Below are 15786 nucleotides of genomic sequence, written 5' to 3'. Positions count from 1 at the left end.
TCATGGTTTCAATAAGGTCCCGATTAAACCCATGCTCAAAGCCAGAACCTGTTTTAGATAGCATTTTTATGTGTGCATTTATGTATATATATATATTTATTATTTTTTTTATTGTATTATAGTTATATTTTTTGTTTTTTTCCACAGTGGTAGTATTCTGTATATTGCTCTGCTTGGTACCTTTAAATGTGGATATTTTGTGATTGGCTGCATTTAAATTGACTTTACTATTTATTGGAAGCCTGATTCAGTATTGTATTACATCTGAAGAAGCAGTTTTAACTGTGAAAGTCCTTATGTCCTTGTTTCTACAATAAAGTGTACGTATGCTGGATCCCTTGGTCAAACCTAAGTCTAAGCATTTTTTTTTAATTTATAGAGTATGTTTTTACCAAAAGTTTTATGTATATCAATATCTATCTATGTATATATATATATATATATATATATATATATATATGCGAGAGAGAGATTCATTTCAAAATAGATTACAGTTCCTAAGTGCATTACTAATTCATAGTATTAAAATCCTTGACTCAAAATAAATTTTAAACTTTTACAGACAGACTGGTATTGGATACACCGGCTTTGTGGGTCGGATAGGAAGTTCAATTGCTCCTTTGATCATATTGCTGGAAGACACATGGTTCTATTTACCTTACATAATATTCAGTTTTGGAGCTTTCATCTGTGGTGCTGCAGCTTTCTTCCTGCCAGAGACAACAAATGTTAACCTGCCTGAGACAGTTGACGATATTGAGCAAGGAAGGTACGTAATGTATACGATCAGTGGAGTAAAACTCTTTGCCAGAAAAATAGCAGTATTTAAATTTTACACTATTTCTTTAATTTCTCCAAATATTTTGAGTTTCTAATACCATGATAGAAATGGACCCCATTCCTAAGTCAAAATACGATTAAAGTTCATGAAATTAGTATCATTTCACCATTTGATGTCAGCCAAAAGTGCTCTTTTCAGCACCCACAATGTGCCCAGTAATGACTCCTGCAATTCTAAGGAGTTACATGTATTGGTAGTATATTTAAATAGGATTGTAGACTCTTTTTTATAAGACCTGTTGCTCCTACTATATTGGAACTATCTGGGTATCTTTCTTCAACATTGCTCTCATTTCTGCTTGCAAATCCTGATATTTTATGAGTTTGTGTCTCTCTTTACATAGGACACTGTAGTCACTGGGTGTGGCAATTTCAATGATCAATGCTACTTTTGTCTTCTTTTCCTGGGCCACTATATCTGGTTTTCTAGCATGTATCTTTTGAACTGTTGGTAATGGGTGATCCTTTGTGATATAAACTTCATCATTTTCTATGATGCTTTGTGGTTTGTATTTCCAGTGTTTTTCAGCCAATTCAGTACCATAATGTTTGCACATTCCCCACTGCAACAGTCTCGCCAAATTATTATGCCTTTCAGTATACAATCCTTCTGCCATTAGTATGCCATCACCAGCAATGAGGTGTGCAACTGTTTCCATTTCTGTTTTACAAACCCTACATTTGTCTGTTTCTCCCACATGTTCAATGGGCTTTGTAAACCAAGCTTTATGTAGCCCATATCTTGGACCGCCAATATTAACCTTTCATCTCTTGGCTTAAATTCACCTCTCCTTAACCATTTCTGCATTCTTTACTGACCAACATGAGGTTCTTCCAGACGTTTTGTATTCTTGCAACTATATTTATGCTTTTTCCACATTTTTTGCCTTCTCCTCTGGTCCTTCACCTTATATCCTTTCTTTTGTTTTTTTTAGCATATTTAGTTGCTGCCTGATTTTTATCTACTTTCAATTTGATTTCCACTCCTGCTTGATGCCGATATGCTTCTGCTAGCCTACGCAGGGAAGTCATCTTACATTTATTATCCTCATGTTTCAAAACTTTCACTACTTTTGGGTCTTGTGAGGTCAGCTGATATGTGTGGAGTCCCATGATTGCAGATCTATACATGTAATCAATTTCAAGGAGGCCCATCTCTCCTTTAGAACAGGGAATATATAATCTTGGTATGCACTGATTTTTATAAATCATTTGGTGAGCATAAAGCATCCATCTTGTTTTCCTATCTAATCTATCCAACATGTTTTGGGGCCAGTCAATCACTCCAAAACTGTAGGTTAGGTCAGGAAGAGCAAATTAGTTTATAGCCAGATTTTGTTCCTAAATGTCAAAGCTGTTTTTAGGATTAATTTAAGTCTTCTGAAGTATTCCTTACTAAGTTTTATTTGCATTTGTTCATGTTTTATTGTTGATCCTTCATCAGTTCCCAAATATCTCTATACTCCCTCTTGGTCAAGTTATTTTATATCACATTTAGTAAAGCATACACCTTAAGCATTCCTATACAAGCATGACTTTTCAACAACACAAATAGTGAAATGCTTAAAATGGCACTAGATCTACACAGGACAATAAAGACCCATCAGGAACAGTAAAAACTTTATTAGATTGAGCGCTTTCATTCACTAACCCAGTGGACTTCATCAGAATCTAAATTTATTCATCATGATCACCTTTTTTTATACTCAAGTCTGTCCAACAGGATGTCCTCTTACTCATTAATTACCTACACAAATTGGTTTTGCTTAAAATGCCAACGAATAAAATTGAATCATATTGCCATAAAATAAACTCTACTGGTATTAATTAATAAAAGCTCTTACATGTTGTATACAAGAATACTTGTAATTTGAACATTGTTAAAAAACATATATAAGAAGGATGCAATCAAAAGTGTACTACCTATGATCAAATACTACCTAATATTAACAGAAAGGGTATGTGCAAATGATGTCAATTCCCTGTTGGATGTATAACCTGTATGAAAACCATCTTAATCTGGCTATATTCTTAATTCTAATACTGGATTGATTGGGATATTGTCATTTATATCAGGGGGGTTGTGGCATTGGGTAATAACTGCCATTTAACTTCTTTCTCTTCTAATAATAATTTAACATTATCTCCCCTTGGATTGACAATTAAGTTTTCTAAAATAGCAAATTTAAACACATTGCATGTCTGACTAACTACCAAATGTCTATATAAGGCATTATTGGTGTTTTGCCTTTTTATCTGATAGTTGTGTTCTTAGATTCTGTTCTTAAGAGCTCTATCAGTTTCTCCTACATAAAAAAACAGAACATGACATGCACTTAGCTAAATAAACTATGTCTCAAACAACAATTTCCTTTCTTGAAATGTACTTTAACCTTGTTTATGTTATCTAATATTAAAAATTCACCTTCAAATATGGTAAAACATTGATTACAACTTCCACATTTTTAGTACCACCTTCATTTTGTTTCTGCTTAAATTCAGCAAATACTGAGTCATATTCAAATTTGTTTTTTAAGTTGGCCCCCATTTTAAAGATACAATTTGGTCCCCCCAGTAGTTTATACACCTCACCATCACTTCTTAATAAGTTCCAATTCTTAACCACAATGTTTCAACATGTTGAACTGAAAGGTTGTATTCTAGCACTAAGGCTCTCATAAAGTCATTCCCAACTTTGGTATTATCAGGGGGTTCAAAACCAACTCCTAATAATGGTTTATATTTAATAACCCATTGTGTTTTCACATAGTAACACCTTTCCCCATTGTATAGGGATAGCCTTTTTTTAAGAACATTTCTCCTATAGTGCCCAATTACTTCACCATATCCATATACTTTGAGGTCATACATCACATTCTTGTCCCAAACTGATGTTTTCTTGCTGCTGCAATTTTCCTGCTTTAAAGGTTGCTTTTGCACATTTATCACGACCAAATGACATTCTTATATCATCTGAAAAGTTTTGACAACTTGCAGTTGTGCTTTCAGTTCCTCACCTGATGAGCTATATAGTTTCAAATGATCGACAAAGAAAAGATGAGAAGTCATTGCACTTTGTTGTTTTCTAGGAGCCAAATTATAGCCATGGTTTAAGCTGTTAAGTATACAGTTTAATGGATTGAGGGCAAGGCAGAATAGCAGCAGTGACAGAGAGGCACCCTGGAATATCCCCCTTTGCATTTTTATCCATGGAATAATAAGTTGTCCTTTATCATGGCTTAATTGCAAAGTAGTCTGCCACTGTTTCATGGTCACTGTAATTTAATCGATCAGTGTAGGGTGTCTTATGCATGTTTAAACACTCTTTTATTCATGAATGTGGTATACTATCAAATCCTTTTTTGTGGTCAATCCAGGCCATACTTAAATTCTTCCCTTTTTACAGTTCTCCACCATGACTTTATTTAACAACAAATGATCCTTTGCTCCATATGACTCGTTTATTGCCCTTTTTTCTTCTGTTGCCATAATTTAGTTTTCTTCTAAATGACTATAAACTCTGTTGGCATCATTTCCAGTATGGTTTATATGTTGTTGGAAGGCATGTTATTGGTCTATAATTTTTAGGGTAGCTTGCAGGTTCACTCTTAAGTAGGAGCATTGTTTTACCTGTTGTTAGCCAGGTTGGTGTCTGTTCGAGGTGGACATATAAATAATTCTTACTCATGGCTAAATCTTCCTGCAAAGATGTTAATACTTTTAACCAGAAATTAGGTACTGCATCTGGACCTGGGGTTTTCCAGTTAGAGGCTTTTCTTAACTTTGTTTCAATCTCTGTGGTTGTTACTTCATCCCATTTCATATCTTGTACCTTTAAACTTCTTATTCTTTCTTTTACTTCTTCTATCCAGTTAGCGTATTTGTTATGTTCCACAGGATCTTCATAGATACTTCTCCAAAATGTATATATTTCTTCTTTGTTTGGTGGTCTTTCAATTCCCTTTACCTTGTTTTCCAATTATCTGTAAAACTTTTTTGGGTCATCAATACATTGCTTGTTTTGTACTTTTCCTTTATATTTATCTGCATATCTTCTAAGTTTTTCTACCTGTGCTGAGATTTTCAGCTTATTTGCGATAGTGAATGATAGATCCTGATCTGTTCTAATACAGTGCATTGCTTTTATCACGTCTATCTTTCTAAGTATTTTTGTTGATCTCTTCCCTCTTCTATACTCTACAGTGGCACTTCTTGTCTTAGTTGCTTTATAGTTTTCTCTGTTCGATATTTCCATGATGGTATTTGATTTCTCCCCTTCCTTTCCATCACTACCCTGTGTTCTTGTGGTAGAAATTTATCAGTTATTAATTTAGCTGCACAGTAATATATCCTGTTTACTTCTGTTATGTCACATGAATCTCTATGCACAGTCCTAATTACTGTGTTCATTTGTTTTATCAAACGTCTGACTTTTGGGGTTTTATTGACCTTCTGCAGTCTATTTCTTTCATTGATATTAATTTGTCTATCTCTGTTAAGTCAAGCAACTCTTCTCTTAGCTCAGTTTCTTCTAGACTGAAGGCACATTTTTTTGTTTTCCATTTCCTCTGGGCATTCTATAAAAAGTTTTATTACATCTTCCTGTGACACATTCTCTTCAATTTCATCCTGTATCATCCATTGCTCTGTCATATGAGAACTCACTGGCCTATCACTCCTTAGCATTAACTGCATAAGAGTTTCCACAGTTTTCTGTTCCTTCCCTTCCTGTTCAGCTTCAAGTGGATGTTTACACTGGTTTTCTGTGGAAGACACCAAAATATCTTTACATACACCTGACCAATTGCTTCCCATTCCACTGGTTTCCCCTTAATTTGGAGTTCCATTGCTCTGCCCTGTTGTGGTGCTTTCTAAATTAGATTTTCTACACTGAATCCTTCACTTTGGAGGGACTTCATTACCTCAGTTTTTATTTCTTTAACTTCTCCATTACTGATCTCCTTTTCTACTTTTCCTCTTTGCCTTATTTTTTGTATTGTGAACTTTTCCATGTCTGGATTCCTTTGCCTGTATTTCTCTTCAAATATCTTTGGTGCTGCTCTTTTTGCATTGATTAGTTTTGCTTTACCCTTTCCATAGATATTACACCATATTAAATCTCTTTTTCTTTCCCATGTCCATATTTCTTCTTTGGATGTCTCCTGATCTTCCTGTTTCTCCTTACTTTGGGGACTCGTTCCATCATGCTGTGATGTAACCTATGTTAGACCTTCTACATCAAATCCTTCACTTTGCCAGTATTCCATAACTTCAACTTCTGCTTTTTTAAATTCTACTTTACTAATCTTCTTTTCTACATTTCCTTTTGTGATATTATTTTATTTATTGTGAATTTTACCATATATTGATGCCTTTCCCTGTATTTCTTTTCAAATATCTTTTGGGGTGCCTTCTTTATATTGATTAATTTGGCTTTCGCCTTTGCATAAATATTGCACCATATCAAATCTCTCTTTCTTTCCCATGTCCATATTTCTTTTTTATGCTTTTTAAAAATATCTCCAGGTTTTGTTGTTTACATTTTCGTACTTCTTCAGATTCTTCTTTTTTCAAACAGATCAAAGTTTCTTGATCTATATACTGTTTTTCAAAATCTGTTGTATTTTTGTAAGTTTCTTGACTTTCCTCACTTATTTTAATCTTGTAGACTGAAGGCAATTTTTTTTTTGGGATTCCTATACAAGCATGACTTTTCAACAACACAAATAGTGAAATGCTTAAAATGGCACTAGATCTACACAGGACAATAAAGACCCATCAGGAACAGTAAAACACTTTATTAGATTGAGCGCTTTCATTCACTAACCCAGTGGACTTCATCAGAATCTAAATTCATTCATCATGATCACCTTTTTTTTATACTCAAGTTTGTCCAACAGGATGTCCTCTTACTCATTAATTACCTACACAAATTGGTTTTGCTTAAAATGCCAATGAATAAAATTGAATCATATTGCCATAAAATAAACTCTACTGGTATTAATTAATAAAAGCTCTTACATGTTGTATACAAGAATACTTGTAATTTGAACATTGTTAAAAAACATATATAAGAAGGATGCAATCAAAAGTGTACTGCCTACGATCAAATACTACCTAATATTAACAGAAAGGGTATGTGCAAATGATGTCAATTCCCTGTTGGATGTATAACCTGTATGAAAACCATCTTAATCTGGCTATATTCTTAATTCTAATACTGGATTGATTGGGATATTGTCAATTATATCAGGGTTGCATTGGGTAACTGCCATTTAACTTCCTTCTAATAATAATTTAACATTATCTCCTTGACAATTAAGTTTTCTAAAATAGCAAATTTAAACACATTGCATGTCTGACTAACTACCAAATGTCTATATAAGGCATTATTGGTGTTTTGCCTTTTTATCTGATTGTTGTGTTCTTAGATTCTGTTCTTAAGAGCTCTATCAGTTTCTCCTACATAAAAAACAGAACATGACATGCACTTAACTAAATAAACCATGTCTCAAACGACAATTTCCTTTCTTGAAATGTACTTTAGCCTTGTTTATGTTATCTAATATTAAAAATTCACCTTCAAATATGGTAAAACATTGATTACAACTTCCACATTTTTAGTACCACCTTCATTTTGTTTCTGCTTAAATTCAGCAAATACTGAGTCATATTCAAATTTGTTTTTTAAGTTGGCCCCCATTTTAAAGATTTTCCCAGTGTTTATACACCTCACCATCACTTCTTAAGTTCCAATTTAACCACAATGTTTTAACATGTTGAACTGAAAGGTTGTATTCTAGCACTAAGGCTCTCATAAAGTCATTCCCAACTTTGGTATTATCAGGTTCAAACCAACTCCTAATAATGGTTTATATTTAATAACCCATTGTGTTTTCACATAGTAACACCTTTCCCCATTGTATAGGGATAGCCTTTTTTTAAGAACATTTTCCTATAGTACTTCACCATATCCATATACTTTGAGGTCATACATCACATTCTTGTCCCAAACTGATGTTTTCTTGCTGCTGCAATTTTCCTGCTTTAAAGGTTGCTTTTGCACATTTATCACCCAAATGACATTCTTATATCATCTGAAAAGTTTTGACAACTTGCAGTTGTGCTTTCAGTTCCTCACTGATGAGCTATATAGTTTAAAATCAAAAAAAAGATGAGAAGTCATTGCACTTTGTTGTTTCTAGGAGCCAAATTATAGCCATGGTTTAAGCTGTTTATCAGTTTAATGGATTGAGGGCAAGGCAGAATAGCAGCAGTGACAGAGAGGCACCCTGGAATATCCCCTTTGCATTTTTATCCCTGAATAATAATTGTCCTTAATCATGGCTTAATTGCAAAGTGTCTGCCACTGATTCATTGTCACTGTAATTTAAGATCAGTGTAGGGTGTATCTTATGCATTTTAAACACTCTTTTTTCCATATTGGGCATTCTATAAAAGTTTTATTACATCTTCCTGTGCACATTCTCTTCAATTTCATCCTGTATCATCCATTGCTCTGTCATATGAGAACTCACTGGCCTATCACTCCTAACATACTGCATAAAGTTTCCACAGTTTTCTGTTCCTTCCTTCCTGTCTCAGCTTCAAGTGGATGTTTATACTGGTTTTCTGTGGAAGACACCAAAATATCTTATACACCTGACCAATTGCTTCCCATTCCACTGGTTTCCCCTTAATGTGGAGTTCCATTGCTCTGTCCTGTTGCAGTGCTTTCTGAATTAGATTTTCTACACTGAATCATCCACTTTGGAGATGTACTTCATAACCTCAGTTTCTATTTCTTTAACTTCTCCATTACTGATCTCCTTTTCTACCTTTCCTCTTTGTCTTATTTTTTGTATTGTGAAGTTTTCCATGTCTGGATGTCTTTGCCTGTATTTCTCTTCAAATATCTTTGGTGCTGCTCTTTTTGTATTGATTAGTTTTGCTTTCTCCTTTCCATAGATATTACACCATATTAAATCTCTTTTTCTTTCCCATGTCCATATTTTTTCTTTGGATGTCTCCTGATCTTCCTGTTTCTCCTTACTTTGGGGACTCGTTCCATCATGCTGTGATGTAACCTATGTTAGACCTTCTACATCAAATCCTTCACTTTGCCAGTATTCCATAACTTCAACTTCTGCTTTTTTAAATTCTACTTTACTAATCTTCTTTTCTACATTTCCTTTTGTGATATTATTTTATTTATTGTGAATTTTACCATATATTGATGCCTTTCCCTGTATTTCTTTTCAAATATCTTTTGGGGTGCCTTCTTTATATTGATTAATTTGGCTTTTGACTTTGCATAAATATTGCACCATATCAAATCTCTCTTTCAGTCCCATGTCCATATTTCTTTTTTATGCTTTTCAAAAATCTCTAGGTTTTGTTGTTTACATTTTCGTACTTCTTCAGATGCTTCTTTTTCCAAACAGATCAAAGTTTCTTGATCTATATACTGTTTTTCAAAAATCTGTTGTATTAATGACCCCAATTTTTTTATTTGTAGCTTCTGGCAGTTTTTCTTGTGGAAGTATTTTTCTTTCCTCTAACTTATCTCTTAATCTTTTTGTATATCTTGTGTCTGGAAATTCTGGGCTTTTTGCAAAATAGTGACAATCCATAATTTCTTTCATATCCTCAATAGTCCACTCTATCGTCTTTATGGCTCTTCTTTGGCCTACACATTTTTGTGATTTTGTTGGACTGCTACTTCCTTCTACAGTGAGGGGGGCATCCTTCCCCTGGGCCTGGCCCCACTGTAGGAATGTTTCCATATTTTGAGGATTCTACACTGTCATTTTTCCAGTCCTGGCAATAGTGCGCCTACCAGGATTGGGCACTTTTTTATCCTGGGTCTTGGGCACCCAGCTCTCTTTTTATGTTTTTTGACCTACTTCTGTCCATGATATATGCTATATAAATACAGTCTATATATCAGTGTTGCCTTGGTGAGCTTTTGTGAAAAACAGGGTCTACCTCATGAAGGTATTCACCAATACTTGAAGATGAATTCAATTTTAACACTTCTTCTCTCCTTTGTTTGCTGACTTTTCATCTCTTCATTCAGACCCCAACACACTACTTTAAGAATGCAGACAGGTCTGAAATCTAAATTGCTACAAATGTATTCAGAAAATATATTTGAGATGTAGTGCAATTTATGATTTGTAAAAGATTAGGGCACTGATTTCCCTGTTTCAGAGATGAGTCAACAAATGGTAATGGATATCATGGGTTGCCATTCCACTAAGATTCTCATCATGAAAATGTGTTTTATTTAGAATCATAGCTGAAATAAAGGACATCTGTAATGCAAGGGGTGCAGAGTACCTCTGAAGATCAGCGCTGGAAAAAAGGAATACATTTCAGTTATTGTGGTTATAATACTGGGAAGAATGGTAAGATCTCTTCCTGTGAGGCCCAGGGTTCAATCCTGACCTTTGCTCACAGAGAGCGAGAGAGAGATGTTGTGTGTGTGTGTGTGTGTGTGTGTAAAGGTTGTATTCTAGCACTAAGGCTCTCATAAAGTCATTCCCAACTTTGGTATTATCAGGGGGTTCAAAACCAACTCCTAATAATGGTTTATACTTAATATCCCATTGTGTTTTCACATAGTTAGTAACACCTTTCCCCATTGTATAGGGATAGCCTTTTTTTAAGAACATTTTTCCTATAGTGCCCAATCCCTTCACCATATCCATATACTTTGAGGTCATACATCACATTCTTGTCCCAAACTGATGTTTTCTTGGTGCTGCAATTTTCCTGCTTTAAAGGTTTCTTTTGCACATTTATCACGACCAAATGACATTCTTATATCATCTGAAAAAGTTTTGACAACTTGCAGTTGTGCTTTCAATTCCTCATCTGATGAGCTATATAGTTTCAAATGATCGACAAAGAAAGATGAGAAGTCATTGCACTTTGTTGTTTTCTAGGAGCCAAATTATAGCCATGGTTTAAGCTGTTAAGTATGCAGTTTAATGGATTGAGGGCAAGGCAGAATAGCAGCAGTGACAGAGAGGCACTCTGGAATATCCCCCTTTGCATTTTTATCCCTGGAATAATAAGTTGTCCTTTATCATGGCTTAATTGCAAAGTAGTCTGCCACTGTTTCATGGTCACTGTAATTTAATCGATCAGTGTAGGGTGTATCTTATGCATGTTTAAACACTCTTTTATTCATGAATGTGGGATACTATCAAATCCTTTTTTGTGGTCAATTCAAGCCATACTTAAATTCTTCCCCTTTTTACAGTTCTCCACCATGACTTTATTTAACAACAAATGATCCTTTGCTCCGTATGACTCTTTTATTGCCCTTTTTTCTTTTGTTGCCATAATTTAGTTTTCTTCTAAATGACTATAAACTCTGTTGGCATCATTTCCAGTATGGTTTATATGTTGTTGGAAGGTATGTTATTGGTCTGTAATTTTTAGGGTAGCTTGCAGGTTCACTCTTAAGTAGGAGCATTGTTTTACCTGTTGTTAGCCAGGTTGGTGTCTGTTCGAGGTGGACATATAAATAATTCTTACTCATGGCTAAATCTTCCTGCAAAGATGTTAATACTTTTAACCAGAAATTAGGTACTGCATCTGGACCTGGGGTTTTCCAGTTAGAGGCTTTTCTTAACTTTGTTTCAATCTCTGTGGTTGTTACTTCATCCCATTTCATATCTTGTACCTTTAAACTTCTTATTCTTTCTTTTACTTCTTCTATCCATTTAGCATCTTTGTTATGTTCCACAGGATCTTCATAGATACTTCTCCAAAATGTATATATTTCTTCTTTTTTGGTGGTCTTTCAATTCCCTTTACCTTGTTTTCCAATTATCTGTAAAACTTTTTTGGGTCATCAATAAATTGCTTATTTTGTACTTTTCCTTTATATTTATCTGCATATCTTCTAAGTTTTTCCACCTGTGCTGAGAATTTCAGCTTATTTGTGATAGTGCATGATAGATCCTGGTCTGTTCTAATACAGTGCATTGCTTTTATCACGTCTATCTTTCTAAGTATTTTTGTTGATCTCTTCCCTCTTCTATACTCTACAGTGGCACTTCTTGTCTTAGTTGCTTTATAGTTTTCTCTATTCGATATTTCCATGATGGTATTTGATTTCTCCCCTTCCTTTCCATCACTACCCTGTGTTCTTGTGGTAGAAATTTATCAGTTATTAATTTAGCTGCACAGTAATATATCCTGTTTACTTCTGTTATGTCACATGGATCTCTATGCACAGTCCTAATTACTGTGTTCATTTGTTTTATCAAACATCTGACTTTTGGGGTTTCATTGACCTTCTGCAGTCTATTTCTTTCATTGATCTTAATATGTTTATCTCTATTAAGTCAAGCAACTCTTTTCTTAACTCAGTTTCTTCTAGACTGAAGGCACATTTTTTGTTTTCCATTTCCTCTGGGCATTCTATAAAAAGTTTTATTACATCTTCCTGTGACACATTCTCTTCAATTTCATCCTGTGTCATCCATCGCTCTGTCTTATGAGAACTCACTGGCCTATCACTCCTCAACATTAACTGCATAAGAGTTTCCACAGTTTTCTGTTCCTTCCCTTCCTGTCCAGCTTCAAGTGGATGTTTATACTGGTTTTCTGTGGAAGACACCAAAATATCTTTATATACACCTGACCAGTTGCTTCCCATTCCACTGGTTTCCCCTTCATTTGGAGTTCCATTGCTCTGTCCTATTGTGGTGCTTTCTAAATTAGATTTTCTACACTGAATCCTTCACTTTGGAGGGACTTCATGACCTCAGTTTTTATTTCTTTAACTTCTCCATTACTGATCTCCTTTTCTACTTTTCCTCTTTGTCTTATTTTTTGTATTGTGAATTTTTCCATGTCTGGATGTCTTTGCCTGTATTTCTCTTCAAATATCTTTGGTGCTGCTCTTTTTGTATTGATTAGTTTTGCTTTCTCCTTTCCATAGATATTACACCATATTAAATCTCTTTTTCTTTCCCATGTCCATATTTTTTCTTTGGATGTCTCCTGATCTTCCTGTTTCTCCTTACTTTGGGGACTCGTTCCATCATGCTGTGATGTAACCTATGTTAGACCTTCTACATCAAATCCTTCACTTTGCCAGTATTCCATAACTTAAACGTCTGCTTTTTTTAATTCTACTTTACTAATCTTCTTTTCTACATTTCCTTTTGTGATATTATTTTATTTATTGTGAATTTTACCATATCTTGATGCCTTTCCCTGTATTTCTTTTCGAATATCTTTTGGGGTACCTTCTTTATATTGATTAATTTGGCTTTTGCCTTTGCATAAATATTGCACCATATCAAATCTCTCTTTCTTTCCCATGTCCATATTTCTTTTTTATGCTTTTTAAAAATGTCTCCAGGTTTTGTTGTTTACATTTTCGTATTTCTTCAGATGCTTCTTTTTCCAAACAGATCAAAGTTTCTTGATCTATATACTGTTTTTCAAAAATCTGTTGTATTAATGACCCCATTTTTTTTATTTGTAGCTTCTGGCAGTTTTTCTTGTGGAAGTATTTTTCTTTCCTCTAACTTATCTCTTAATCTTTTTGTATATCTTGTGTCTGGAAATTCTTGGCTTTTTGCAAAATAGTGACAATCCATAATTTCTTTCTTATCCTCAATAGTCCACTCTATCGTCTTTATGGCTCTTCTTTGGACTACACATTTTTGTGATTTTGTTGGACTGCTACTTCCTTCTACAATGAGGGGGACATCCTTCCCCTGGGCCTGGCCCCACTGTAGGAATGTTTCCATATTTTGAGGATTCTACACTGTCATTTTTCCAGTCCTGGCAATAGTGCGCCTACCAGAATTGGGCACCTCTTTATCCTGGGTCTTGGGCACCCAGCTCTCTTTTTTTGTTTTTTGACCTACTTCTGTCCATGATATATGCTATATAAATACAGTCTATATATCAGTGTTGCCTTGGTGAGCTTTTGTGAAAAACAGGGTCTACCTCATGAAGGTATTCACCAATACTTGAGGATGAATTCAATTTTAACATTTCTTCTCTCCTTTGTTTGCTGACTTTTCATCTCTTCATTCAGACCCCAACACACTACTTTAAGAATGCAGACAGGTCTGAAATCTAAATTGCTACAAATGTATTTAGAAAATATTTGAGGTGTAGTGCAATTTATGATTTGTAAAAGATTAGGGCACTGATTTCCCTGTTTCAGAGATGAGTCAACAAATGGTACTGGTGAAAAAAAAAGGACCTGAAGTAAATGTTTACAAGCTAATGGATATCATGGGTTGCCATTCCACTAAGATTCTCATCATGAAAATGTGTTTTATTTAGAATCATAGCTGAAATAAAGGACATCTGTAATGCAAGGGGTGCAGAGTACCTCTGAAGAGCAGCGCTGGAAAAAAGGAATACATTTCAGTTATTGTGGTTATAATACTGGGAAGAATGGTAAGATCTCTTCCTGTGAGGCCCAAGGTTCAATCCTGACCTTTGCTCACAGAGAGAGCGAGAGAGAGAGAGTGTGTGTGTGTGTGTGTGTGTGTGTGTGTGTGTGTGTGTGTGTGTGTGTGTGTGTGTGTGTGTGTGTGTGTATCTGTCGAGGTTGCTCTTTCCACTTCTTCATGTTTTTTTCTCCTGGTACTATAGTTTCCTTCTACCACCTAAAGCATGTTGTTCATTTGGCTATGCTAAATGGTCTGTATATAAACGTATATGTTGCATTTATCCTTGCACTCACAGCCCAAGTTGTGGCTGAAAACCATTCATAGACTAGTCAGTTATCCAGTTAATAAATGTTAAAATAAATAAATAATCCTAATGAATGCTTGCACTACTAAAATTACTACCTTCTTTTCTGAACTTGGGTTACAATTTCTGTAGTATGTGTTGAAAGGGATATATTTTCGAAAGACTGCACATGAAAACTGTAGGTGTTGGATTTAACACTTAGAAGTATACATACAGAATTTCTGAAATATTTTTTTGCTGTGCAGTAGTAGTATTTAGCATTACAATTAATGGTACCCCTCATTGACAGACAAAGCCATTTTTATTTCTGCCACAATGCCAGGACATTGAAATACATAATTCCCTGTTCCACTCAAGTTGGAATTAATTGACTGTATTGTTACCAAACCCTTTTTCTTTCTTTCTTTCTTTCTTTCTTTTCTAAAAATATTGAAGTATTACGAAGAAAGTATACAAAATGTTGGCTGAAACAGATGAACTTTGAAGTTGTAAACAACGGAGGTCCATTTCCTCTAAACACATTACAAAAATTTGTGTCATTTTATCAGGATGAATGAAGAAAATGCAGAACTATTTACCTCCTACTGTCCAAGACATTAAGCAGAAATGATTAAATATCAGCCAAACATTTTCTGATTTTATGTGGAGCTACAATTGTGCCTCAAAGAGCTTCTTCCCTTAAATCAGTGATATATCTTGAGCCCATACATCTCAACCTCTTAGCTCAAGAAATCTGGGCAAAGCCAAAAGTACTAGGGAGAGAAATGCCAAAAAATAGGGACACATTTTGAATATTGCTTGTATAAACTTAGAAAGTTGCTAGAATACAAGGTCTTCTGTGACAATACATTTTCTAAATGATATGAAGTCTGAACCATAATTTTCTGACATTATTTAGTAAATTCAGTTCTCACTGAGTTGTGAGAAATCCACAAGTTTTATGAGGAACAATCTAAAATTAAGAAGGAAAAATCTGGGCATTCCACAAAAATCTGGACAGTTGAGAGATATGCTTGAGCCTCCCCAGAAATATCAATAAAGAAAAAAATATATGCTGCACTATGTGGAAACAGACTGACCCTCTCCACTCCTAATCACTAACATATATATGCATATCAAAGAAAACAAATTGAGAAAACTGACTGAAGGTCCACAGAGTACAAAAAAATCTTTAGCGAACAAACCAATGTAGACCACCAC

General features: G+C 34.6%; 1 protein-coding gene across 1 annotated transcript in view; it reads left to right on the top strand.

Annotated features, from left to right (window-relative positions):
• LOC122813297 (solute carrier family 22 member 7-like) overlaps positions 1-15786 on the top strand; it is a 1073907-nt gene that overhangs the window by 961144 nt on the left and 96977 nt on the right. The window contains exon 9 of the mRNA XM_044085933.1: positions 563-769. Coding sequence (XP_043941868.1) covers positions 563-769 — 207 coding nt within the window. The remainder of the gene's footprint in view (positions 1-562; positions 770-15786) is intronic.

The sequence above is a fragment of the Protopterus annectens genome, chromosome 1.part0, assembly GCF_019279795.1.
Source record: "Protopterus annectens isolate FY-2018-M chromosome 1.part0, PAN1.0, whole genome shotgun sequence".
NCBI classification, from domain to species: Eukaryota; Metazoa; Chordata; order Ceratodontiformes; family Protopteridae; genus Protopterus; species Protopterus annectens.
Note: the sequence above shows the minus strand (reverse complement) of the source record. Positions and strands in the feature narration are given on the sequence as shown.